This window comes from Paramormyrops kingsleyae, chromosome 2, assembly GCF_048594095.1.
Source record: "Paramormyrops kingsleyae isolate MSU_618 chromosome 2, PKINGS_0.4, whole genome shotgun sequence".
NCBI classification, from domain to species: domain Eukaryota; kingdom Metazoa; phylum Chordata; class Actinopteri; order Osteoglossiformes; family Mormyridae; genus Paramormyrops; species Paramormyrops kingsleyae.
The window spans coordinates 31,840,481-31,868,224 of record NC_132798.1 but is presented as its reverse complement, the minus strand read 5'-3'; the positions used below and the strand labels follow the sequence as shown (position 1 = coordinate 31,868,224).

Genomic DNA, 27,744 nt, shown 5'->3' with positions numbered 1-27,744 from the left:
GTAAATGATACAGTGAAGACCGTAATACCAGGCAACAAAAAGGAGACTAATGACCACATAGAGATAATGTGGTACATAAAGGCAGACTTATGGGAGTCTCTGTCTTAAGGTCACATGTGAAAGCTGTGATCGATTGAGAACTTTGTAGATGTTTGAGTGAAGCATTCCAGAGATGGCCGGGGCACTGTGGTGTGCAGGCGTGTCCCACGGACTGAAAAATGTGTGTGCGCACATACACACACACACGCACACACACATATACATATATATATATATATATATACATATAAAGACCAGCTTGATGAAGGAGTCTCCTTTGTGTGACCCAGACTGAAAGTGCAACCATTCACACTTTTCCAGTGTGCAAAGCCTAGGCGACAGCTTACAGTAACACTGGTGCCTTTCTTACATTAGTCTGCCTCAATAATGTTCATTACGTGAAAAGAATGGCATTTAAAAGTTTAGCAAAATGTGTGGGTCAGAATGCAGGGTGGGGTCAAACCTCGCACTAGAGACTAGAGTGAAGAGTGGAATTATCTCCTCTGCACCAGAGATGTTATTACCAGAGATGGTGATATGATGGTGTCTCATCAACTTTCCCTGTTTTGCTGTTCTCAGACACAAATTCACCTTCATCCAGCAAAAAGCCTGGATCAAATTAATGAGTTGTGTACATTTCCAAGAGGCAACATATTAACAGGAAATAGTTCTGAATTGGAATTTCTCTCCATTATCTGCCTGTGAGGGTGTAGGAGATCATTTGAAAATAGTTCTTTTTGGGAATTCTCAGTATATTCACTAATATGAAAACAGTCCATCCATTTTCCATACCCACTTGTCCTATGCCAGGATGTGGGGTTCTGGAACCTTTGGGCATGAGGTGAAGTAGGGAATAACCCAGGATTGGGCCCCAACCCATCACAGGGAACGCATACCATTCAGACTTACAGATAATTTGGCAACCCCAATTCACCTTAGCATGTTTTTGGACTGTTGTGTACCTGGAGGAAACCCCACGATAACAGAGGGAGAACATGCAAACTCCACACACATGGAACTGGGGTGGAGACTCAAACCACAGCTCAAGAGGTGTGAGGCAACAGTTCTAACCATGGCTGCCCCATGAAAAATGCTCATCATGCCCAGCATCAGAGATGCTGCTCATCTTTCAGAGAATTTTAAAGAGATGCTTGGTGTGTCATTAATAGCATTTACTGTCACAGTGTTTTATTGTGACCAAACCAAACATATGCTAGATATTACTTCCGGGGGGCAGCACTTACCTCTTTGTTTGACAGAAATGAAAAAAATCTAAATGAGTTAATATTCACAAAAACCTTCCATGTCGAGATTAGTGTTCTACAGGAAAGGGGCAAACACATCTATTTTGAAATGTGATGGCACCATTCCAGTTTTAAGGGACTCGTTAATTAGATTTGTAACAATCTAGGAGAGATGTTGAGCATGATTTAAATAAACATGTAGAAATGGGATCAAGGGAACAAGTGGTTGTTTTAGCTTTTTTCAATTACGGGCATTACAGCCCTTGGATTGATCCCAGCAAATCGCTGAGCAGCACCTGCAGGAGTTGGTGGACATTTGAGCCTGAAGGATCTGATTTTCTGCCTGGTGTCTTGTTTTCCTACAGAGGAAATTTTTTCAGTGAACACCTCTCTCTCATTAGTATCTGCTGGCAGGCTAGAATTTTTAAGATTCAACGGCTGGTTGATTTTATAAATGGAGTTTTCTGGGTGGCCTTTCGTGGTTTTAATCAAAGCAACGCAGTAGTACATTTGCAGCATATGGTGCCTGATGGTTTATAAAATAACACATATGCAAATTAAGGCCACAATCTCTCCACAAACATCCTGACTCGTGGGTGTGTGTGACCTCTGAAGCAGGGACATGTGTGACAGAATGACACTATCTGGGCCTACGTAGGACGCAGTGACACTGTTCAGAATACGGGCAGGTGTGTCATCACAGAGACTGACTGTCTCCTCAAAAGCCAAAGTGTTCCGGTCTGCTGCTAAGCAAGGTTTTGCGGTTTCTTCCATTTACAATATGTTGGGCCATTTAACCTAGGTATTGATTGACTGTGTACTAATGGTGTAGTTATTGAAGCTAATTTGAGCTTGTAACAATGTATTTATCATTATAAATATAGGATACTTCTCAGTGAATTCTCTTTTTCTATATATTATATATACTGTATATATGTACGCTAATAAACTAATAACTACTCTGTTAACTAATAATTTGAAAACGGACTATGGTTCACCTTCACCACTCCTATGCAGTACTGTTATACACCAGCAGGGATGTGGCTGTGGAGCCTGCTGCTAGATCTGCTTGTTTGTGTGGGGTTCCTGTGGCTACTGCAGTTTCTTCCCATCGTCCAGTTACAGGCTGTTCATATATACTGCCGCCTCTAAAGTGATGTGCAGGCACGTACCCTCTCTTACAGCCAATACATCCTTACATAGTAACCCAAATTGAAAACAGATTGATAGAACTTATTTAAAATAAAAATGACACCTACTCACCACTCATTTGATTTGATTATCACATAGATCTTATATTTTTAGGTGTATGGTTAAAAGTGCATAGTTATGTACAAAACATGAAAAGAAAAGAAAAAAAAAAATATATATATATAGATAGATATTGTAATCAATGAAAGCACTGTGAAATGAAACCATGTTCAGAACATTTTCAAAAACAAATACATTTTATTCACCAGAAAAAGTACTTTCTCAAATAAATCCATTTAAAGAAAAAAAAGGTGATACATATTTATCCATGAAATAAATTAAAAAGACAACAATACAATACAAAAAAATTAAACTGGCTATTTTTTTTTTATTTGTTCAGAACATTAACTGTAGCTTAATTTTGTAACTGAAAACAGTTATAGTAATTAAGTTCTAATTCCTGGGACAATACTACTTAATATTCAAATGAGAATTGTAAAACAATAATTGTTTTGATATGCATGTTCTAAAAATGATCATTTAGGAACTAGTTATTGTCATTAATTTGACGCTCTGCTACTATTAAATTATAAAAATGAATTATAAATCCTTACAAAAATAAAAGGTCTAATTGACACAAAATGTGGAATAAAAAAGAGCTTGTATTATATCCCTGTTAAAGCCCAGTGATTTTGGAAGTAAATAACACAGTTAATAAAACACATGAATAGTTCCAAATTAAACGCTGAATGGAGACGTTCGATCGGATGATGCTTTAAAGATGTGATTGTGTGCGATAGCAATAAGCATTGACACACAACAGGTTTTCTGGATACTGGTGTGGTAGGTCTTCCGGGAGTCACCTGTCAGCCCCCCATTGCGGTCAAACGAGCCCCTTCTTGGGTGCACGATGACTTCGTTTTTAGGTATTGCGGTTCATTTGCATAACGTAGATATCGTACATATAAATACAATAAAGCACGGAATCACGAAAACGCACAAAAGAAGTTAGTGATCAATCAGCACAGATGTATGAAGGTAGCTGAATATTTTGGACGTGACATATTGTCTTTCCCGGGGGCAGGCTGACATCAGTCCACTCAGAAGCGGTGAACAAAAAACCAGCAGCCAGCAACAATGTGATGCAGGGCTACACAGCAGCGGAGGAGGGCCTCTGTGATCTTTAAATACCCTCTAACATTAAAACCACAATCCGTAGCTTTGATTTTTTTTTCTCCTCACCCCCCCCTCCCTCCACACCACCAACACCACCACCGCGTCCTGCTGCTGAAAGCAAAATGCGAATTCGAGACGCTCCCTAACACGTCCGTGCCGCTGTGTGCGCGCATAAGGGGGGGGAGAAGCGGGACACCGATCCATTTTCCCCGCTTCACCATCTGTCCTTTTCTTCCATTTCATTCGTACAACCGGTATTCAACCTCCACGGTTACAACCCCCGAATCCCCCTCCCGCATCGCCCGTCTCCGCCTCCGATTGCGGGTTGCACCATGCAGACGCTCCCTCGGCCCGACCCTTTCCCCTCCCCCCGCTCGCCCAGCTCCTGTTTCACTCAAAGATGGCGTCAGCTCCAGAGCCCCTAGTCTCTGGCTGCATTTTCGGGCTTGTTGTTGTCTCCGTTTCGGGAGGTTTCTGGCGCGCTCTGTCCGGCCGATCGACGCCGAGTCCCGGTGAGTTTCACAAGGAAGTGAAGGCGGCTTTTCTCCGCTTCTCCGAACGTTCATTTTTTAACAAGCCTGGCTTGGACCCGTCCTACCGAGAGGGAGAGGGAGAGAGGGGTACGGGGAGAAATGAAGGGAGTGAGGGGGGGTGGGAGGAGGAGGAGGAGAACGAGGAGGAGGAGGAGAGGGGGGAGTCGAGGCCTACTTCGCTCCGCTGGCCTTGTCTTCCACCGCACCGCGGTCGCTACGTAGGAGGGTGGGCGAACAGGAGGGAAGGAAGGAAGTGGAGACGGCGGTGGGGGGGACTATCCGTGTGCAGGGACGCCACTCGCTGGCGAGGTGTGTGTGTGTGCTGGGGGGGCGGATTTCTACTCGCAGGCGAAGCTGAGACGGAGGCCGAGCGGCCATATCGTCCGCGCCTCTGTTACGCGGAAAAGGGGGGAAATGCATGTTGTTTTTTTCCGCGCTGGATGCCTCGATCCGCGATGTGTTCCGCGAGCCCTGCTGGACACCTCCAGCCGCACCGTGTTCCGCAAGGCGCGCGGAATGCCGCGAGTGGATCTGGACGTTTAAGCGCCGCGTGACGGCGCGGCCGTTATTGTTCGAACCCCGGGCGCCTTGGGGCTTTCGTGGCCGTTCGCTGCTGCCCCTAAAACGGAGCCCAGCGCGTCCCCTCGCTCACGGGGTTCTTTTCCGTGTACGGTCAGTAGCAGGGTCGGGATTTGTCGTTGGGACTGGGGAGGTTCGTAACCGGCAGTGTATGTAAACATACAGGCGCGCTCTCCGCGGTCGTGGGAAGAGACCGGTGCCGCTCACCGGCACTGTCATTACTGTCAAATCGCCATTTGGGCGGGTAACGGTGGCGCTGACTGGAAACCGTCATGTCCATAGTAAACAATAACAACAACAACGCGTAGGTTGCAAATGGGGTTCATTCAGACCGGCCCCCCATCCTGCTTTCCTCCGTGAAATCCGGCCTGGGCTCTGCTCCAGAGCCCTTTGTCAGCTCCTGGGTTTCTGGTGAAGGAGATTCCGTGGAGGGTTACTGTTCTTAAGATTCGTCCAGGTTTTACACTGTCCTGCATACCCCTATGTTCTGGATGGGCACGTGTGTGCGGTTGGTAACTTCATCAGCGCTGGTGCAGTATTTATTGGTGAGAAAAGAGTGAGATGGCGAGTGTGGTAAAATGGGATTAGTCTATCTGTGTGGGTTAAAATGATGCTTGTCAAATTAATGCAGGTACACTGGGATGCATTATGATGATCTGCATGTCCTTGTTGTGGATATCGAAGCATGCCCACTTGGCTAGGAGGGCTGACCATGCTTCATAACTGCAGTCCTCTGTCGGGTGTAATCGAGTCTTCAGGGCGGCTGGGTTGCCTTCAGGGTGTCCAGTGTCTTTCAGGAGGGTGCCCTCCCTGCTGGGTCACAGCCCCTTCTGAGGGGGCATCTGGCTGCGTTTGGGGTTCGCATTGGACCTGCCAAGGTCTGCTCTCTCTGCCACCTTGTTTTCCTGTTGCTGCTGTGTACAGCTGCCACACGACAACCTGTGACTGACCTCCGGCGTGTCCGTATTGTTTGTCCCTGCAGGCTGCTCTCGCTGCTGAAGCGTGGTCGGCATGAAGGTGATCAGCTTCTGCTGGTCCCTGGAGTGAGAGTTCTGTCCTGCATTGGCTGAAAGAGAAGGTGTGTGACGCAGCGAGGAGGGAGACAGCGACCGCTGGAGCCACGCTACGCAGTTCATGCCATCGTCCTTTTCCCTAACGACCATCTCTTGCTCACTCCCTTCCATCACATGGTCCATGTTTTTGCCAAAATGCCTCAGAATTCTTAAGCTTGTGGAAGAAGAGACGATTCCTGATTGTGGATAAACTTGAAAGCAGCTATATCTGCGGACTGAGACGACGGGGTTTCCATTTGTATCAGAGGCCATTGGTGCTTGGTGGGTCAGGATACCAAGGCCTAGCGTGAAGATCCCAGTGGCGTGCCAGAGGTGGGGATCAGTGCCCACCTCTACCTGTGTTGTGACTGCTCTTCTCCCCGCGGCCCACCCGCCAGCTGGGAGAGGCGAGCCGGTGGACCAGGTTCCGTTTTGGGGGGGTGGGAGGGGGCCTGTGCTATGGTGAGCTGTCCCCTGCCCTGCTGCTTGTGCTCAGGCTGTGAGGGACTCTCCATTCGACCCCGGAACAAAGGATAGTCTCTGGACAGAGGAGGGAGGAGTGGCGGCGTGAGGGCGAGGGGCCGGGCGCTTCCTGGATGGGTGTGTCGGCAGGCCGTCGTCGCAGCCAATCGTTAACCATGGTGAAGCTGGCCAATCCGCTGTACACAAACTGGATCCTGGAGGCCATCAAGAAAGTGAAAAAGCAGAAACAGCGGCCCTCAGAAGAGCGCATCTGCAATGCTGTGTCCATGTCTCATGGCTTGGATCGTAAGACGGTCTTGGAACAGCTGGAGCTGAGCGTCAAGGATGGCTCCATCCTTAAGGTCTCTAACAAGGGGCTCAACTCCTACAAAGACCCTGAGAACCCTGGTCGCCTGGCCTTTCCCAAGCCACGTGGGGCCTCGGGGGGCAGTGGGGGTGGGGGCTCGGCTGGCCCGGGCCGGCGCCCTGGCTTGGACTGGAATAAGCTGATCAAACGAGCCTTGGAGGGGCTCCATGAGCCGGGTGGCTCTTCCCTGAAGAGCATGGAGCGCTTCCTGAAGTGCCAGGGAGATGTGGCGGCCCACCTGTCAGCCAGCGGCTCTGCAGGGCCTGCCCTGTTTCACCAGCAGCTGCGTGTGGCCGTGAAGCGTGCTGTGGCCCATGGCCGCTTGCTGAAGCGGGGCCCACTGTACCAGCTGAGTGGCCGGGGCCCGCAGGCCGAGGGCCCCATCTGCCTGTCGCTGGACTCTCTTCCGCCAGTGCGCCTGCTCCCCCATGAAAAGGACAAGGTAAGGGCCGTAGCACGCTAGGCAGGAGGGTGCCTGATGGGGTACAGGTCTGTCTAAGATGGTGTGACAAGGAGTGGGGGAGGGGAGGAGGAGAAATACCACGAGATGGATCTGAAGAGGGCCACAGAAATTAGCTTTAGACAGAGAGGTAGAGCGACAGCAGTCTCTGTGGAGCCCTTAGCATAATTGTTAACGTTTAACTAAGTTTAGTGATGTTCCAAATTACTGGGTGAAATGCTTTGGGACCGCGACCACAATTAGTTACATCTGAAATTCTTCATGGGCATTTTGTTCAAGATCATTTAGTTTGCTTTCCGTTCGTATTCCAATGCTCATAATTGGGATTTGATATACATGGAGAGTATAGTAACCCCTGAAACTGATCTCTGCCAAGGTTCAGAAGATGCCAGCAGTATATCCCTTAAATAGTGTTTTGGCTTGTTTTGACTTTTCAGTTATCTAATTGTCTGTGTGTGTGGACAGTTGCATGTCATTTAGTGAAGGACAGCCATCAGATATTAAGTTTTTGAAAGAGTCAATCTGTTCATTTTCCAGTATGTATTCTAATTGAAGGAGATGTAGTGACAGTAAATGCCTAATAAGTTGTAGAGTCAGAAGTAAATGCAGTAGATGGCAGCAGATGTAAGTGGAATTTAGTTTTGTTTCATCAGTTTGCTTTTACAATATGTGACTGCTGGTACTATCTTGTAGCGTAGGTTCTCCTTTACGGCATCTTTTTAGTACAGCAAAAATGTTCAGTCAGGACAGAACATGACTAACTGAAATTCTAATATTTTATTAACTATATAGAGCAATAAATTTGTACATTTTGCTTTGTCTTGTGGTTCATTCTGATCCAATAATGTGATATTGTCGGTAGTTAAGCAAATGTGGCAAAGTTTTTCTCCTGTTAGGAGCATAAACCTGTAACTACCATGCTGCACAGAGGGGGAAAAACAATGTATAAAAATTAGTTTGTTCTTTTCCTTATTCAATCTTAGTGGTTATATTAAATAAAACATTTTGAAAAATATTTCAAGACAATTTAAGGTACAGTTTAACTGAGCATATGCATTGGACTACAATACCCATCTAATAAACGCTTCAGAGGAAGGAGTATCATGAATTTAATCATACTACCATCTAAGTATACTATCAGTGTTATGAGCTTTTCATTAAAATCTCCTGCTTCAATGTTTATTGAGGTATTGCAGTGATGTGAATGCAAATTGATCAACCCCAACTAACTTTTGTGAGGAATGTATGAAGAAACAAGCTACTCAAAGAAGCTTTGCATTTTGTCGGGCATGGAGGTTTGCGGTGTTGCATGAAGTGTTAACTTTACACATCAGTGTATGGTCAATATCAAAAGTTAAAAACTTTCACCATACATTTTTGTTTACTTGGCTGGAAAATATCACGGCACCTTTGTTGGCTCTGAATGGCTTTTGCTTTAATGGGCCAGCGGTATGGTGGTTGGGCATGGGGCATTGGGGTATGTAGAAATGTTAAGGCAGCTGTCCAGCCTAGGCTTCCCTGAGGGAGGTCAGCGATGGTGCTGCTTGGGACCCTTGTGTCCGGCCCAGCGGGCTGACGCTCCTCTTTGCAGCATGAGGGGTAAGGCCAAGCGGAGGTGTCTTTGGCTGTGCCAGGCTGACGCAGGTCTGGAGCCGCCCAGATCAGGCAAAGGCGGGTGCGGCAGACATAGAGGCGTCTGGTAGCATGTGGACACGCCCACTGGTGAAACCCGATAGACTGCATAGAGTACTAGGGCTGGCCAATCTCTCTCCTAACTGCTAGGTGCAGCTGCCTTTTGCGCTTGCTCATATCACTTTGGTGGTGGGGGGGGGGGGGCAGGATGCTCATAAGACAGCCCCCCCACGTTTTGATATTTTCCCCTCCCTCTCCTTTCAGCATGCCTCCAATCACTGCTCGTGTGAGGCTTCCCTTGGCTGTTATGCCGACGTGGTCATATCCGGGATTCTGATGCACGCATGCGGGTGAGGAGGCGCATGAGGAATGTGTGGGCATTGGTTCCTGAGGAGAGCAGCCTGTCTGTTCTAGGGGGAATCCCATCACCTCATGCACCCCCAGGACAGGTGTTTCTGTGACCTACGTAGCCTCGAACCTCATGTATTACACCCAGAGTTTTGGCTTGCACTGTTGTTATTGGTAATGCTCTGATGTCTTTTGCAAATGGACGCCTCCATCTTCCCAAAACTTTTTTTTTTTTTTTGATTTTTGGCAGCACAGCCTTCTTGTCATGGGCAGGGGGTTTGTAAAATGCCGACTGGGCGTGTACTGCTTGGTTGCAGGCCCAGATGGATGGGCCCAGTGACCTTAGCCACTCAGCCCTGCTGCTGACCCCGCTTATGGGGAAACGGGCCGCGCACTGTGCCACTGTGTTCAGGTTTTCCACAGACAATCCCCCGCCCCCCCGCAGCTCTAATAGGGGGTCATTGCCAGGCCATGCTTGGGGGGGTTCAATACGGAGGGAGTCAGATAGGGGTCATGGATATATAGATAGCAAATCTCATTCCTTTTCTGAGTGCAGTAGCAGTTAGAATCTGAAGCTATCATAAAGGAGGTGTGTGACTTTGGTTTTGTGTCAGAGTCAGCAGTAAGAGCAATTGTGGTCCCCGGGTTGCCCTCTTCAGCAGCTGGTTTGGGCTGCATCGCTCCCACAGAGCTGGTACGCTTTTGAGGTATGTGCGAAAATCATACAGACACTGGATCAAGTTTCTGCGACAAGCTGACCTGATGATTTTTGGCTGTTTGTGGGGATGGATTAATGTTACTGAGCCTTTGAACAAATATTAAACTGGTTAAAGGCTTGCCTGCGTGCGGTATAATATTGTGGCCTTTAATTAAGCAATTCTGTCTTTGTGTTTGTACTGGGACCAATAAAGATCTTTGGCTTGATATGTATTAGCCGACTATAACGGGAGTTGCAGCAGGCGAGCTTAAGTACTGTTTTAAATCTTGAGATCAGCTCAGCAGAATCTGGTGTGGATGTATCTGAACCTGCAGGTAACATGGTCCCTTGGCTTATCTGAGATTCTTGATCAGGGTGAATTGCAGGCCTGTGATATTGACACTTCGTTTGTTTCTTATCCGCTGCCGATAAATGCACGTTGCTCTCATCTGGATGTTTAAGTACGGCCAGAATCGAACATCTCACTGCCAACAGGTAAAAAGATCACCTTGCTACCAGTTATGTCATGTATCCGCTTATTTGAGTGAATTCTGAATGTGTCAAAAGGAGCAACGTACAGAAGCCTTGGATGTGCAGGTGCTGAACTAAAGCTCTTTATTAAATCACTGAAGACATCTTCCTTGACTCTGTCTAACACATTGGCTACATGGTTTTTAGTGTTAGAGAGCTTTTATGAAGAGAACAGAATTCTTTAGCATCTTTATTAGTGGTTTTCATTGTACTTATTCTCCTGCAAGCTACTAGCAGGCAGTGGTACCCAAGGGACAAGCACGTCCTTGCCCCGTATGGGTGTGTGAATTGAATCATCCCCAATGGGAGCACGTTATGCGGTTTCGCTCCATCAGCAAAGTGTAGAACTGGCCTCTGGGCCAGTTTGATTCCACGTGTACAGATTGACGTCCACAATAACCACACAAACTTGTCTTGGTTTATTTGGGTGTTGGAAATAGGCAGGCTGCAGCTATATGCTTCTCTTTCTGAAGCTTATACTTAACTTGCTGTCCCCGTTTGTTGCAGTGCTCAGAGCAGTCATTTAAATAAATCATTAACCACATGTACAGGTGACGATACAGGTGCGCAGCAGGTAAATCCTGTTGTGTGTGGTGGTATGGTGAAGGGACACGGAGTCTGGAAACAGAGGGTGATTCCAAGCTTAGAGCTGCATTCTGTGCTTTCACCTGCTCCATGGTTGTCCTTTTCTGCTCATGCCTCCCTGACTGCCCTTACCATGTGCCAACGCTGTTCACCGTACAGTGATCAATGGGGCTGTGGTGGGGGGTTGCTTGTATGGGTAGGGGGGTGTGAGAAAGCGAGTGAGAGAGATGGGTTTCACATGTTAATGAGAACCTTGACTAGTGAACGGACAAGGACAGCAGGTTCTCGCTTTTTTTTTTTCTTTCTTATGCTCTCCTCCTCTTTTGCCCCCACCCCTCCCTTTCTAACTCACACCCCCATTATTTTTCCGGTTCCTCTTGCATGCTTTTCTTTCATTTTCTCCTCCCTGGATGACGGCCAGCCCGGTTCCTGAGGGATGCGATGCTGGAAAGGTGACACTGTCAGTAATTATCTAGTCTGTAAAATGGCTGGTTTTGAAAGTGAGCGTATGTACTGTGCTGTTACCAGGGGAGGTGTGACACTGTAAATCTTGGTGTATATGGACGTCCACACGATAGCGGGGTGTCGGAGTGTGGGGCTGCCTGTAAGATCTCTGTATGTGTCTGTGTGTGATGCCAGCTGGAATCCAGGCTTCTCAGGTGGAGTGTAATGACGGGCAGCACAAGCCCCATGTCACCTGGCTCATACCAGAGAAGAGAAGAGTGTCGTCCCCCCCCCCGTCCCCCCCACACACACACACACACACACGCTTGCCTTCAGCCAAGCCCCAGTCACAGAAAAATGAACCCCATAAATCAAGCTCTTCTCCTTTCCTCATTCTCCTCCCAGACCTGCTCGCTTGCAGCTACGTGAGGCCAGCTAGGAATATGTTCCTACCTGCCCCCACCCCCGACCTCTGAGGAATACAAACGCTTTGGTCCCAGTGGGGAAACAATCTCTACTCTTAATACTTCACCATCAGTTTCTCTGTTGCTATGGGTTTATTTATGTGGAAGATCAGTTGGTGCAGGACTGAGTGAGTGTTGAAAGGGTCACTTCCTTCATACTGCTTTCACATTGTGGTGGGGGGCAGCTTTTAAGCTTGTGTAAAGCCAGATTCGCAGAGCTGGACAGAAGTACCATGTCTAGATCCTCATGCATGATTTCAGCTACTGAAAGGTGGAAAGAATTGTTACTTCTGAGTAGTCTTCTGTTAAATCATGAAGTAGGTTGAAGGATGATGGTGAGGTGACTGGCAGGGGAAAGCTAGGTAACTGTCAGTGTTGTTGCCCAGACCGAGCTGGAGCCACATGCACACACCAAGTGTGAATGCTTGGCATGTTCTGTAACTAGGCCGTGTGCTCGCGATCCAAGTCCAAGGGCCGAGCATTGCAACTGCTATCCATGGAAAAGCAAGCGAGCGTGACAGCAGCTCTGTGACCTCTCCGCTTGATCTGCCGGCTCATCTCTCTAGCGAAGCCTGATGGCACAGTGCCTAGGAGAAAAACCTACAGCTGATGTCCAGTCCTGCATTACACAAATGCAAACATTAGACATTGTTCTCATATGCTGTTAAGAGGAGGTGTGTGCTGTGCGCCTTTCCAGTGTGTGCGAGGCTTGTGTGTGCGTGCTGCACACTATCTCTGTGTCCTCTGCAATGCAGAAAGCGTGTGCTCTCAAAGCAGGAGTAGCGACTAGGCGGTGATTGAGCTCTACCTGCAGAGATGAGTGAGCAGAAGCCAGACAGGGTTTCCTATGTCTGGGAGATCATCCTGCTGCTTGCATGCATATCTCTGTGCTGGGGGAGCTGCAGCTGCCTCTGGTAGCATCTCTGTTAAATCCCTGAGATGTCTGTGATGCTGTAATATGAAGGTCCCTTTTGATGGTTCATTTTTGGTTCAAGGATGCTTTCCACCAGAGTAGCTGTGTCTCGTATGCTATTCTGTAGCAGGAGCGGACCCTCAATTAGTGATTTGATCTAAACGAATGCCTGCCGATGCCCCCTTCCTATTTATCGAAGCACTGTGGAGTGGCAGCTTGTCAGGGTGTGTCTGTCTTCCCCCAACAGCCGGTGGCAGAGCCTATTCCCATCTGTAGTTTTTGCCTGGGTACAAAGGAGCAGAACCGGGACAAGAAGCCAGAGGAGCTCATCTCTTGCGCTGACTGTGGGAACAGCGGTGAGTAGAAGTCGTCTGGTGTCTGCTGGTCACAGGGATCACCTACGGCTCTGCTGAGTCTGTAGCCTCCCCAGGTGTCTGCAGCCATGGTCTATTGGCTGTCTCCCCTCCCGCCTGAACAGCACAACTCACTCGTTCCATGCCCAGTGTACTTTTACCAAACATTTGGAACATTTTCCCACTGCTCTGCTGGTCAGCAATCATCAGCTCCCCTCTTCCAACAGGTCATCCTTCATGTCTGAAGTTCTCTCCAGAGCTCACCGTTCGAGTACAGGCGCTGTGGTGGCAGTGTATTGAGTGCAAGACCTGCAGCTCTTGTCAGGACCAGGGAAAAAATGCGGTGAGGGTGATGTGAATGTGCATGTTCAGCCTTCAGGACACTCTGTGGAGCACAGGACTTTGAATCACTGATATTAGTGTGTTTGAGGGAAGGATGGATACACATTCAGTTTTCTAAAATAAATAGCCAGTCATACTTTTTCTTCATATCCTCTCTCTTCACGTGTTTTTTTTTTCTTCTGCCCCTGTTGAAAAGACTGTTTTGGAATGTGTATAGAGAGCAGTCTGATGACACGTGTCCTGTTGCCCATGCAGGAGAATATGCTGTTCTGTGACTCGTGTGACCGCGGCTTCCACATGGAGTGCTGTGACCCTCCGCTGATCAGGATGCCAAAAGGTTTGGCCTCGTCTTCTACCACCTCTTAACATAAGAGCGGACTCTCATACCAGCCTGCTGCTCTTCTCTACCAATTTATTATCGAAAGGTTGAAAATGTGGTGGTGCGCATAGGGGGACGCAGTAGGGGCTGCGTCATATCCTGAAATTAACACAGTTTGTCTTGCAGGCATGTGGATTTGTCAGATTTGCCGGCCAAGGAAAAAGGGAAGGAAACTCTTACATGAAAAAGCAGCACAAATCAAACGGCGATACAATGCACCTCTGGGGCGGCCCAAGAACAGGTATGTGCGGTATGACCTTTTCCCTCGAGCTTGTTACACAATGATTAACAGCAGGGGGCGCTCCAGTGCAATCAGCCATTTCTTTTTAAGGGTGAAGGCTCCCCACATTGCTCTCATTGCTTCCTGGAAGGAGACTGGCTGAGTGTGTTGGCATATTAAAGGATGTTTAATGTATCAAATGGCTTTAAGCACTTCTGGTTTCCCGTCTTTTGTTTTGCATGCAAATATACGTTAAGTGCTTCAAGTCACAGCATGCTTGACAGGGGACTTTGAAATCTGTACTCCAAATTGAGGGGGAGGAGCAAAAGCGACTTTGTGATGTAGTACCAGGCAGTCATCTCTATCTGTTTTGAATTTTCCATCACCTGGGAACTGCTATACATAAGTTCAGAAGCCTGATCTCAATTCATGGACGGCACAGCCTGTATTCTTAACATGCATGTGTTGTTTAAAATTGAGGAAACATTGGGGGGGGAGTAAGAAAATACAGCCAAAAGTCGTCCAAGTGGAGGACTGTTTTTCTGTGGCGTGAAATATAGGGAAATAAACTGGCTTGGCACAGCATGCAATAAAGAGCATTTGAATCTGATGTCTCAGTACAGCAGTGATCTGGTGCTCACTCGCCGTTAGTAATGTAGGCAGTGGATGTTTAGCATGATAAGAGCATCTCATTTTCATTATGGTCAGCTTATTTTGACAGTATGCTTTTTTTTAAGCGATTTCAAGTCATCTCCTCCTTTTTAGAGAAAACCGTTGAGTTTAATTAAAATGTCAAATTCTTTTGAATTTTCTTTCTTCCTTGTGTAATTTAAAAATTAATAAAAATTTGTTCAAAATAAAATTAAAAAAATTAGAAAATAATTTCATAGTTACAGCCCTACAAGCATCAACAACCAGCCTATCCCTCATTCACTCTTATTTGGTTCTTTAAAATTTGCAATTGTTGTTAAATGCATTATTTCCCAGATTTTTTTTAATTGATGCAAATTATAGTAGGGGATAAGTATTACAAAGTAACCCTGCACCTTTTGACCTACGGGATGTAGATCGTCACTAAAAATGTATCTATTAGAGTAATTTAAACTAATTCTGTACTACTACATTTTGGCACCAAGACAGATGAATCGACAGCAGGTATCGTTGCTCCTTATGTGCAAGCAAGATACAAAATTTCAATTAATACAAAGGACATTCTCATGACAGACTTAAAAATCCTACAAGCAACAGGCATGATAAAGAGAATCTTGCAATGAGAACATCCACTAAATATGTCAAAAAAGTGCTGCTTTCTTGTGTGAACCTGCTGCCCTGCCAGTCACACCGATAGCTAGATGATCAAAGGAAAAGAAGCATCATATTGCCCCTGGTTTTAAATATCTGACGACCTTTCACAGTCCTTATAGCCCCTTGTGTTCACATGTCATACTTACAGAAACTATTTAATGGAACAGTACTTTGCTTTTGAAATGACTTCCTGCACCCGTGTGACATTTCAGCACTGACTAATCCCATGCTGCTTGCAGATCGAAGCGCCCCTTCAAGAAACTTCGTGGGCCAGGTGGGCGAGGCCGGAGGCGGCGAGGTATGGGAGGGGCAGACCGCCGCTCGCAGGGCTCCTTGTCCCCTGCCTCCTCATCGGGCTCATCCTGCGAGGGCTACCCCGGGGACAACCGGATGCTCTTTTCCCTGCAAAGCGATGACTCCACAGAGGGGGGGTTGCGCTTCAATAAGAAGACCAAGGGCTTGATTGATGCCCTCACCAAGTTTTTCACGCCCTCCCCGGATGGCCGCAAGGCTCGGACTGAGGTGGTGGACTACTCGCAACAGCACCGGATCCGCAAGAAGGCAAACCGCAAGGGGGAGGTGGAGGACAGAACTGGAGGTGAGAGCCCCCATGTCCATCTGCTTTCCGCAAGCTCTCTGCGCCGCAGGCGGCCGTGCCCCTGCTGCCAGAGGGCCTTCTGTCCGTGGGTGTTTGGCTCATGGCCCTGTCCCTCCCTCTCTGTCTCCCACAGACAATCAAGAGTGTGGGAAGGAGTGGCACGACGATGACGATAGGCTTCCAGGCCATGAGAACCTGACTGAGAAGGATGTGGAACTTTTTAGACACATCCAGGAACTGGCACTACAAGTAAGGCGTTCCCACACTGACCGTTTTTAATTTTTTTTTTTTAATTTTTTTTTTTGGATGTCCTACACCCTTTCTCTTTAAGTGTTTGCACTCCTGTGTGTGGTGGGGGGAGGGGGCACTGACGCACTCGCACTGGCTGGGGTGAGGTTGGAGGCGGACGCCCTCGTCGCCGAGCGGCTGGGCTGGCGCTAGGGGAGCGGAAGCCCACATGGCTAGGGGGAGGGGGGAAGTGAGGCCAGCGAGACGGCAGGGAAAGTCAGAAGTCGACGAACAGGCACACGGACAGTAGCTAGATGTGCAAACAGCTGTGCTGGACTCCCAACTGGACCCTGCCTGAGGGCATCTGCCTGTCAGAAGGCATGGATCAGCTTGCAGTGCGAGCCCAGCAGCAGGTAACTGGCTGTCCCTGCTTCCTGTCTACGTTTGACCTCTGCCTGTGCACGTAATTGTTTTTCAGGGCTTCAGGCATCCGAAACATGCACGGAGAGACTCGTTCGCCTTAAAGTACCCATTAATGAGAGCATTTGGAGGTTTAGCTTTTGCAAAAATGCAGACTGTCTGAAGGATCTTGCTAGTTTATCCTCAGCAGATTAGCTGCAGTCTTTAAAGAGTTTGCTGCTGATTTCTCGCTTTGACAAAATGATGGGGGACAAAGTAGGAAACATCTCATCTCTGCCCTTGCAGCTGCGGGTGCACGCGTGTGTGTGTGTGTGTGTGTGTGTGTGTGTGTGAGAGAGAGAGAGAGAGAGAAGGAGAGGGCGTCAGCAACAGCTTCTGCCTCAGACCTTGTGGTTACTAGCCTGTGAAACAGAGCCCAGCGAAGTGGCAGATGTTCAGTTTCCACTCAACACTCACCAGAGTGCTAATAATAATTCAGCAGGAGGCGTGCCCTGCGTGTGTGCATGTGGCCAGGCTGGAGCTGCCAAGGCACAGTAATCCCTTATTTTGTAATCTGTCTGCCCCACAGTCTCCTAATCCCCTGTGAAAGCTCTGCCCTGCTTCTGATGTCTCTCTCCTGCACTTACAGAAAGTGGGGGTGACGGGGCCTCCGGACCCCCAGATGCGTTACCCATCTGTCATCGAGTTTGGGAAGTATGAGATCCAGACGTGGTACTCGTCTCCATACCCGCAGGAGTACAGCAGGTAAGCCATTGGGGCTTGTGTGCTGGCATCTTGGGGATGCCCTCGCAGCTCTTAACGTGCGACCCCCCCCCCCCCCCCCCCACCAATCTTTCCTCAACTTTCTACTGCCATCAGGTTGCCCAAACTGTACCTGTGTGAGTTCTGCCTTCGCTACATGAAGAGTCGCAGCATCCTTTTCCAGCACATGCGCAAGTGTACCTGGTTTCACCCACCAGCCAATGAGATCTACCGCAAGGACAGCGTCTCTGTGTTTGAGGTGAGGGAGTGTGTCTGCTTGCCGCCCAGCATCGTACCTTTGAAGTTCTGATGGATGGGGGCAGTTGCATTGCGAGAGGTTAATGTTCCTCATTCGCTCAGTGTTTGTTTTTTTTTTTGTCAGATGTATAACTAAGCACCTGCAATTAATGTGGTCATGTAGCCTAGACCAGAGGTCACCTGCTGATGGACTCCGCTCCTAATCCTGACCCAGAGAGATGTAGATCCGGACCACTGAGCATCATTTGTGATGCTAAAAATGTATGGTATAAGGTCAGAAGACGTTGGGAAAGGCACAGAGTGGTCAGTTCAGCAGGGCTCTGCAGGTCCTTTGGTTGCAACATCGTGTCCAATAGTGTTAATAGCCGTCGTTATGCAAACCAGCAGAACTGCAGACAAGCTACCAGGGAAATGAGACGAACATACTGGTTAAATGACATATCCCATTTTGAAAATATGTAGACTTTGGTTGAAAACCATGACAAATGACCGTTTCTCGCTTTATCATGAAGCCTCTGGAATCATAATTAAGTCATTCAAGGTTTGGACCTCACTGGGGTGGTGACTGAATAACTGGAGCTCTGTTAATTTTAGCTGTATACCCCTGGCCTAGACTGTATTCTTCAGTTAAATGGCAGTTTTGGATGAAGCTCATGAGCTGGTGAATTCTCTTGACTGGTTCAGTTATAGGAAAACTGCTCTTTGGCATGGAAAATGCTGAAGAGTTCGTCAAACTGCTATCAGAGCAGGGGGATCATTTGTTACAGTTGGAATATTCAGCACCCTGAGTTTGCAGACACCTGGAAAGGTGTCTTCAGAGAGAACAAGTTTGCTCTTTGTGAGCCAGAAATAAGAACAAATGATGTTTTAGATGCTGTTTAATAGAAGTACGCTGATTTACTTAAATGACTCAGCCAGTGGCAGTTTTTTTGAAAGTAGCTTTCAGTGATCTGCTGGAAATTCCACCTCAGCAGATACTGTTCTCACTCCTCAAGGGTTTACTGCCTTGAAAACCCCCTGGGGGGGGCAGCGGAAGTGTTCCAGGATGTCGTCACACAGCTTTGTTAGCCTCTCTGGCCGTCTGCTCTGCCAGTTGGCCTCTGAAGGCACGGTCTTGCTTGGTGTCAGGACACGCACGAGCCCCTTCTGTGCAGCACTCCACATCCAGTGCTTCCTGGGAGGAAATGACAGCTGCAGAAGGAACTGTCCCCTGTGCTACTTCCTGTTCCAGGTGGATGGGAATGTCAGCACTATCTACTGTCAGAACCTGTGTTTGCTGGCCAAGCTCTTTCTGGACCACAAGACGCTGTACTATGACGTGGAGCCTTTCCTCTTCTACGTGCTGACACAAAATGACAGCAAGGGCTGCCACCTGGTGGGCTACTTCTCCAAGGTGAGCTTCTCTTAGCCCTCTACAATATTTCTGATGTATCTCTATCATCTCACTACACTTAACATTAAGTGCCACATAAGAGGAGGAGATACAGGACTAAACTCTAGCCGCCAGTATTATTCCTGTCAGTGAAAACCCTTGAAAATCTTCACATTGATTTATTAAGAATCCCCTGTATTGTTGTGGTGTGGATGATCTTTTTTTTTTTCTTTACACGCCCTGTACTGTTTCTAAAGATAGTACCTCTCCGTTTCCTCCAGGAAAAACACTGTCAGCAGAAATACAATGTGTCCTGCATCATGATTCTCCCCCAATACCAGCGTAAAGGCTATGGACGCTTCCTCATTGACTTCAGTAAGGCAGCATTTTCTGACCTTCACATGGAAAAGGGGCCCCTCATCACTTGCATTTGTTTAGAGCTTTCTTCATTGACACCCCCAGGCTATCTGCTGTCCAAGAGGGAGGGCCAGCCCGGGTCCCCGGAGAAGCCGCTGTCGGACCTGGGCCGCCTCTCTTACATGGCGTACTGGCGAAGCGTGGTGCTGGAGTGTTTGCATGACCTGCGTGACCGGCAGGTCACCATCCGGCGCCTCAGCAAGGTCACGGGCATCTGCCCCCAGGACATCACCAGCACGCTGCACCACCTCAACATGCTGGAGCATCGCGGGGGCAGGTGGGCAGTTTCCTCATTGCACTGCTTCCTCATCTCGCAGCTCTGTCTCAGGCGCTCGATCGCTCTCTGGGACTGGTGGGTCAGCCAGATGGCACAGCGGCAACAGTGTCCATTTATCCAGCTTGTTATCTCTGTCCACGCGCATTACTGTGAAGCACCTGTAAATGACGGAAATCGTGAACAGGACGCTGCCCTGAGACACTTAACATAGTCATCTGTCTGATGGTTGTATGTCAACTTTCTATATTGATGCAGCTGCAGTCGTTCTCTTCATTTGTCCTTTGTGGTGACTTTGTCATTTTCTCGTGCCTCCTTATGTGCCTCAGGCTGGTCCTGGTGCGCAGGGACAAACTGGTCTCTGCCCACATGACCCGGCTTCGCGCTAATCCACGGCAGCTGGAGGTGGATCCAGACTGTCTCCGTTGGACCCCAGTGATCGTCACAAACACAGTAGTATCGGGGGACGAGGAAGAGGAAGAGGAGGATGAAGACGAGGGTGACGCGGAAGAGGATGCCTGCAAAGAGGTGTGGGGTCGTGTCATTGCCTGGGGTTAGAGTGTCTTTGGTTGTGTCAGGGAAGTCTGCCCAGATGATCCTGACCAATTTGTCTTGTGTGCGACAGACCAAGCCCAGCCAATCAGCTTCTCCACTGTCCTGGACCGCTGCACGCGGGGAGCGGGAGGACGGCGATGAGAAGCGTCAGCCGGAGTTTACTGCTGGCCACCCCTCTCCGGCACCCTCCCCCGTGCGGGTCTCCCCAGTGGCTCCTGAAGGCGCACCTCTTCCCGCCAACGGGGAGCGGCGTGGACGGGGCCGGCCGCCTAAAATCTGGCTGTGGGGCCGAGTGAAGGATGGCCAGCGGGGGCGCCCCAGGAAGATCCGGGTGGTCAAGGAGGGTCGCGAGGATGAGATGGCTGATGCTGTAGAGGCTCGCATCCCCTCCCTCTCTCCCATTATGCCCATGTCAGAGAAGGAGTCGGAAGATGGCCCTGGCCGGCCCAAGGAGATTCCCAGGCCAGCCACTGCACCTGCCCCTCGCAGCAGGGGGCGACCTCCTCGCAAGAAAAGGGGGCCGAAGCGTAGACTGAGTGAAGGCCCTGGAGAGCCCCCTCCTCAGCTGCCGCTGGCTCCCCGGCTCAGCGAGCCCCCATCCAGCAGTGAGGAGGATGAAGATGAGCAGCACAGAGCCTGCTCCCCACCCATCCTAACCAAACCCACACTGGGGCTCCGGTGTAAGGTGCGTCCGTATGGAGTGGGATGCTGTGACCTGCTTTGTGGTGTAACCCTGCAATATGTTCTCTGGTAGTTTTAACAGAAATTTGTTTTTGACTTAGTATACTTAGCACACTCATTGTTTCCCAGAAGCCTGGCCGCAAGTGGCGTGCACACCAGCGCGTCCAACCTCACAGCAGCGTGGTGACGGAGACCATCTCGGAGACCACGGAGGTGCTAGATGAGTCCTTTGTGGATTCGGATGCCGAGAGGCCTATGCCCAGGCTTGAGGAGGAGAGCCCACTTCGGCGCTATCCACCAGCCCGCACGGCGCTGAGACACATGGCCCCCCCAGCAAAGAGAGGGCGCCGGGCGCCCCTCACAGAGTCCGATGAAGAAGGTGGGATCCCAGGTGCTCTTCGTAGTTCTCGTACTGATGTTGTGGTGCTGTGTAAACTTACTACTGTATACTTAAGTCACAGGATAAGTTCATGAGGTTACTGTAGTCCAGGCGTACCCATTTTATATTACTTTATTTTATTTAACCTTTATTTTTCCAGTTAAGTTGCTAAGAATAATTTCTTATTTACATAGATCTGGCAAAAGAACCTTTTGAGTACAAGGGGTAAAGACATAAAGATATACATACAAATAATACAAACACAAGACAAATACCAAATACAATATAAATATGCAATATTTTCATTTTCAGTAATTATTCAGATATGGAACTACATATATCTATGAGAGTCTTTAGTAAGATTTCCTCCTTCCAGCAGAGGCAGTGTCACATAGGTTTGCATGGTAAAGGCCTTAAGGGCGCTTTTTCACTCCAAGAACCGAGCCATACTACGCACCGGCGGTATTCCATTTTAAATTGTTACCCATAATTGTGCTGACATGGCCCTGCTGAGAGCTGATTGCGTCACCACCGTCTGACTGGCTGAAATGTTTGCCGATACCTGTGTTCTGCACATGCATTATCTGAAGGAAAAACGGGTATATTCTATATATTGTTCATTATTAACGAATGCTAATTCCGCTAGCGTTTGACACTTGCATAACACGGCAGTTCTCATAGATGTACTAAAAATTAGAAAATTAACACATAGTAAATCATGATGTACACCGTGTGCGTGTCTTCGGTTTTACATCACTGTCACTCTCCAAACCTGGCTGCTCCTTTACCAAGCCGATCCATTCTGTAGTGAGTTGGAACCGCACTGTAACTAGTCTCTATGCAGGACGACTCTGTTCCTGTATGCCAGTGGAAAAGCACGGTAAGAGGCTATGAGTTGGCTCCACCACTGATAGCTCTACTGATGAGTTGCTTGTGTCTGTTTCAGATGGCACCCCTGTGCTGAAGCCCATGACCACCCTGCACAAGCCTGAGCCTATGCCTGGTGCTGAGGGGAGTGGGGCCACTGAGGAGGGAGTGGAGCCCGCACCCCTGAAGAAGAAGAAGGGCTGGCCCAAAGGCAAGAGCCGCAAACCGCTGCACTGGAAGAAGCGTCCCAGGAGGAAGCCAGGTGGTGGCGCCAGCCAGGACACTGAAGAGGCACCAGGAGAGGGTCCCATGGCCCCAGCCCCAGAGGAGCCACAACCACCCAGAATTAAGATGAAACCGAGCCGTAAACCAAGAAACTGCTACATGCAGCGAGCCCAGGAGGAGGTGGCCAGACAGGAGCTGGAGAGGAAGCAACTGGATGAGGAGGTGGCGGGCAGGAGGTCCAGGGTTGCTGACCGTGAGAGCCACAAGTGCAAAGACTCTGAGGAGGATGAGGAAGAGGATGACGACGACGAGGACTACATGGACAAACGTAGAGACGAGAAGCCTAAGCGTAGGGGACGGCCTCCAAAGAATGTACCCCTGCCAACTCCTGTCAGCAAGCCTGCTGTTTCGGAGCCAGAAGAAGAGGACGAGGAGGAAGAGGATGAGGACGAGGAGGAGGAGTTGTCTTGGCAACCAGAGAAGCAAAGTCGTCCAGTGCCTCGGGTCCTCTCTGCAGGTCCCCGGGCTCCTCAGCCCCGGCTGGAGGTGTCTGAAGGGATGGAGGAACGGGAAGAGAGCATTTGTGCTGGCAAGAGTCTGGCCGTGATCGCAGGCACAGGGGGACAGCGCATCGAGGAGCATGATGCTGACGACGAGGGTGACGGGCACCCTGGGGACAAGGCTGACGCCGGCAACAAGAAGAGGGAGCCTCAGAACTCGGAGGATGAGGAAGATGACGATGACGATGATGACGAGGAGGAGGAGGACGAGGAGCCAGTCTCGCGAACACACTCGCCTCCTGTGAAGGAGGAGCCGCCGGGGGGTGAGGGTTTTTTAGACACCGGGGGCAGTGTGGCAAGGCCCTATGTTAACAAGGAAGAGGAGGAGGAGGAGGCTGGAGAAGAAGCGCGGGAGGGGAAGACTCAGGTGGACGCTCAGGATGAGCGGCGGCGGCGGGAGCAAGATGAGTCTGCGGCCGCAGCGGCAGTGGTGGAGACAGTGTCCATGTCTGTGCCCCAGGAGCCCCTGGATCTGCAGCCCCTGCAGGCTGAGGACAAGGCAGTGCTCCTGATCGAGCCTGAGCACCACCCGTCACACCCCCACACGCACACCGACTTCAAGGAGGAGCTGGGTCACCACGCGCACCACCACAGCAGCGAGTTGGACCTGGAGACTGTTCAGGCCGTGCAGTCGCTTACGCAGGGTGAGGCCCAGGAGGAGGAGGCCGAGCCGCATGGGGCCTACCAGGACTGTGAGGAGACGCTGGCTGCCTGCCGCACGCTGCAGAGCTACAGCCATGGTGAGGCTGAGGACGAGGCGCTGGCGCTGGTGGAATGCGGGCCGTCGCAGCATAGCAGCCCCCTCCCCGGCGCCCCCCTGCCTTCTCTGCCCGGCCAGTCTGTGCGCTCCGTCAGCAGTCCGGGCCTGACGCCGGGGCCACTGGAGTCTGGGCCAGCAGGCGGGGGTGGCCCTGGAGGTGGGGCTGGGGGCACCGGTGGGTATAACCAGATCACGCCGGAACACCCCGGCTCTCTGTCGGCCCCCTCGCTGCAGAACATGGAGACGTCTCCCATGATGGATGTGCCGTCGGTGTCAGACCACTCGCAGCAGGTGGTGGACAGCGGCTTCAGCGACCTGGGCAGCATCGAGAGCACGACTGAAAACTACGACAATCCCAGCAGCTACGACTCTACCATGGGCGGAGGCAGTGGCAGCGCCGGGGGCAACGGGAGCAGCATGGCCGCTGCCGTGGCTGCCGGGGCAGCGCCAACTGCCGCCTCCACATCCTCAGGCTCAGTGACTCCGTCCTCGTCCTCTTCCCAGGCTGGTGGCTGCCCCTTCGTCTCTGCAGCTAGCTTGACGTCTTCCAGTGCTGCGGTCGGAGCTCCCCTTGGTCTGGGCAGCTGCAGCCTGATCCAGCAGGCGGGGCCGGGGGCAGCTGGGGGTGGGGCCGGAGGCGTCCCTCAGCCTCCTCCGCCACCCCCCCCTCCATCGAACACCCCCGGCTGCAGCATAAAATCTCCTCAAAGCTGTGTGATTGAGAGGCCCCCCAGTGCCAGCCAGCAGCCCCAGAAGAAGGTTCCGGTTCCCCAGCAAGCGCAGGCCCCCACTCCACAGCCAGCGCCGACAGCCCCCCTCCCCCCACCACAACAGCAGCAGGCCCTATCTCAATGCAGCATGGGTAACGGCTTTGCCTCCACCCCCATGATCATGGAGATCCCTGAGTCAGCAGGGGGGGCAGCCAGCGGCCGCAGTCTTTACGAGCGGATGGGCCAGGACTTTGGGGCAGGCGGCTACCCCCAGCCTACGGCCACGTTCAGCCTGGCCAAGCTACAGCAGCTTACCAACACCATTATGGACCCTCACGCCATGTCATACTCGCACTCGGCCGCCGTGACGTCGTACGCCCCCAGCGTGTCACTTTCCAACCCTGGCCTGGCGCAGCTGGCACCCTCCCCACACCCACCTCTGCCCCAGGCACAGGCCACCATGACACCCCCTCCCAACCTCAGCAGTGGCTCCATGAACCTGAGTTCCTCCCTGCTGCAGTGTAACATGCCGGCAGCCAACATCAGCCTGGGGCCTCCCCATGCGCAGCGCCTGCAGAGCCAGATGGCGACGGTAAAGGGCCACATCGCCATCCGCTCCAAGGCGGCCCAGCTGCCTGCCGGCTCTCCACACCAGCAGCAACTGTACGGCCGCAGCTCGGGCCCTGTGACCATGCAGGGCTCCCCACGAGCCCTGGCTGTGCAGCGCAGCATGATGCCCAACCTCATGGCCACACCCACTGCGTACAACTCCATGAACATGAACCCGCTGAACGCCATGCCGGCAAGCTACCGCATGCCACAGCCTATGATGAACAGTGGCTACCATGGCAACCCGCCATACATGAACCAGCCGGCCCAGTACCCCATGCAGATGCAGATGGGTGTGATGGGGGGGCAGGCCTACCCGCAGCAGCCTATGCAGCCCAATCACCACGGCAACATGATGTACACGGGCCCCTCGCATCACAGCTACATGAATGCCGGCGTCCCCAAACAGTCGCCTTACATGAGCAGATGAGCGACAGCCGTCGGACTCAGCGCCTTTTTTCCATGTCTGTGTAAATTAGCCCCCACCCCCTCACCATGGCAAGAGTGAGGCTGAAAGGGACGATGCCTGCTCCTGTTCCATGTCCTTATCTCCACGGATCATTTTCTTGACCAGGGCATGTACTTTGAGCTGCCGTGGAACTGGACCTCTGTGTGAGCTCTGGCCCGTCGGGATTAGACCCGGGGCTGCCCTCCCCGCCCACATTCCAGCGCTCTGAGGAGCGGGCGAGGCAAGCGTTGGATCGGTCTGAAAAACTGAGAAAGGAAAACACATGGTTAAAGCGAAATGTAACCATGCACACAATCTTTTAATTGACATAGGAAGCCTTACCTAAAAAAAGACAACATTGTAGAAGGGACTATCTTTTTATATTTTTAAATTTCTGTTTTGTTTTGACGGTTGAAATGCTTGTGTGCAGTCCAACATCCTTTTAATGTTTTGGTTTCTGTGTCTATGTGTGTCCTGGAGAAATGATTCCCAGCAGTCTCTGTCCTATGCTCATGGGCCCTGCCGTGAGGTAGTGCCGAGGGGTGGTGTGAGGGTCTGCGTGTGTGTCAGTGGAGGCGTGCCGTAAAGCGCCATCGAGTACGGTTTGGTCCGAGTCCTTGTCTTCCTCGTACAGTGGGACAGGAAGCGTTGATGCGTTGCGGGACATGCAGCTCCACACTGCCAGGTTACAGTGAGGACCCCCAAAACCGCATGGCAGACAAGAACCAATTTTAGTCGGCCCTCATGCATCTCGCTGTGGGTGCGGACGCTCCCAATGTCTGTGCCTTTACGACAGCAGGTGTTTGAAGCATGCGGGGATGCGAATGAGGGAGCTCCGTGTCTGACATCAGCCAGCAAATGCTCCGATCCCTAAACGGACTCGGATCAACTTCCCGGACATGCCGCAGGACAGCAGCTGTGGAGGAGAGTGCTCAGCGTGAGAGACCACCATCCGGATGCGGGCCACCTCGTCTCCTAATTAACACCCCACACACAAGATAGGTAGGCGGGGGCTCTGAGGGTACAGGCCACCCTGCGTAGTTGCTGCATCCGGCCCAGGGCATAGAGGTGTTCCCCGTGTTCATTGTTCAGTATTCGCATTCTGAGGAGGATCCTTTTCTTACAGACATGACCTCTCATATATTATTTGTGTGTTTTAATTTTGTTCTGTTTTCTCTGAATTTTATCAGACTGGGCAGCTTTCTTTTAGTACACAAGCTGACTCTTTTTGACTTTAGAAACCTATTGTAGAGAAAACGTTTTTTCTATAATATAAAAAACTCTGACATTGATATTGGTACTGTCATTTTTTCACTTCGGTTTCAGGAAGAAAACTAAAGGTATTTTTTAGCTTGACTTGGGTAATATTATTAAGAAATTCAAAACTAAAAAAATTACAACTCACTTTTAGTGAATTTAAGATGCCTTTAACCTTCCCATTCCATCCCATCTCTAGAGTTTTCTATCTTTGTGTAGTATATTAATGATATTTTAAAAAACAAAAGGAAAAAACAACTATCTAAAGGTCACTTAGCGTTCTTTTCTTTTGTTTTGGTTCCTTTGTGTGTGTATAGGACGACTTCCCTGCGTCTAAGAGGCATGTAAAAATGAGCTCAGTATATTTCTGTCTGTTTATATCGCTTCCCTTTTGTATCCTTTGTAATTGTACATGGTGAGTTGTAAGCTAAGAGAGAGAGGCGGAGAGCTCCTTCGCGCCTCTGCTTCGTCCCTGTATGTATTTCAACTTATACGTTTTTTCTTTCTTAGCAAGTACTTTCAAAGAACTCTGTACATTTTAACATAAAACAAAATAAATTATGTTGAGCCATTTCAGTAGTGATTGCACTTTTTGTTTCCCGTCAGATTCGATTAACACCTTGTGTAAAAACGTTTCAATAAATTATTTTTTTTTCTATAAAATTTAAGTAACCCAATACAGTGTATTACATTGATACTGTAACTTGGTTACATAAAGTATGGGGTATGTTTCTTTGAAAACGGGTACATATTTTCAAATTACGTTCTTAGAGAATCCCCGTGGACAAAGAGTTCACCCGCCCTGCTTAACACACTGGGAATTCTCTTTAAAGTAGTTAAATGATTCCAAGCGTCGCGATCCCACAGAAAATCAGATTTGGTTTTGCCCTGCTGCTCGGTTATCATTTTAAATGTATTTACTCTTTGTAATGAGAGACACATGACCACGAATTGCTCGGTTCGGTTCGGCAGTCCGATGTGGAGCAGGTGCAGTCATTGCTATATCTCTAATTATGCTTTTGGTTGGGATTGCGCCATTATTTAAATGTACAAACGTGCTGTAAATGAT

General features: G+C 49.8%; 1 protein-coding gene and 1 long non-coding RNA gene across 7 annotated transcripts; one reads left to right on the top strand and one right to left on the bottom strand.

Moving 5' to 3' along the window:
* Nucleotides 1-2,712: 2,712 nt before the first annotated feature.
* On the bottom strand, nucleotides 2,713-4,659 carry LOC140587616 (uncharacterized). Its single transcript, XR_011989264.1, has 2 exons — nucleotides 4,359-4,659; nucleotides 2,713-4,244 (listed from the first exon to the last, which is right to left on the bottom strand). It is a non-coding gene; the product is annotated as an uncharacterized lncRNA (long non-coding RNA).
* On the top strand, nucleotides 3,885-27,247 carry kat6a (K(lysine) acetyltransferase 6A). 6 transcript variants are annotated; one of them, XM_023812302.2, is made up of 17 exons: nucleotides 3,885-4,162; nucleotides 5,745-7,085; nucleotides 12,965-13,073; nucleotides 13,298-13,413; nucleotides 13,668-13,749; nucleotides 13,918-14,032; nucleotides 15,556-15,914; nucleotides 16,048-16,163; nucleotides 17,191-17,306; nucleotides 17,421-17,562; nucleotides 18,793-18,954; nucleotides 19,215-19,308; nucleotides 19,396-19,627; nucleotides 19,954-20,152; nucleotides 20,250-20,864; nucleotides 20,993-21,251; nucleotides 22,186-27,247. In XM_023812302.2, exons 2-17 carry the CDS (start codon nucleotides 6,411-6,413, stop codon nucleotides 25,398-25,400), a joined length of 6,606 nt encoding a protein of 2,201 aa, XP_023668070.2. In that variant the 5' UTR covers nucleotides 3,885-4,162; nucleotides 5,745-6,410; the 3' UTR covers nucleotides 25,401-27,247. The 6 variants fall into 6 exon arrangements, with proteins under 6 accessions (XP_023668070.2, XP_023668066.2, XP_072565071.1 ...); XM_023812298.2 differs by having other exon boundaries at nucleotides 20,990-21,251; XM_072708970.1 differs by having other exon boundaries at nucleotides 3,886-4,162; nucleotides 20,993-21,239.
* The last annotated feature ends 497 nt before the right edge of the window (nucleotides 27,248-27,744 follow it).

Coding starts and splice junctions, on each gene's coding strand:
- kat6a (XM_023812298.2), top strand. CDS start 6,411: ATGGGTGTGTCGGCAGGCCGTCGTCGCAGCCAATCGTTAACCATGGTG. Junction 17,563..18,792: donor ACAGCGTCTCTGTGTTTGAG/GTGAGGGAGTGT, acceptor TTCCTGTTCCAG/GTGGATGGGAATGTCAGCAC. Junction 18,955..19,214: donor TGGTGGGCTACTTCTCCAAG/GTGAGCTTCTCT, acceptor CGTTTCCTCCAG/GAAAAACACTGTCAGCAGAA.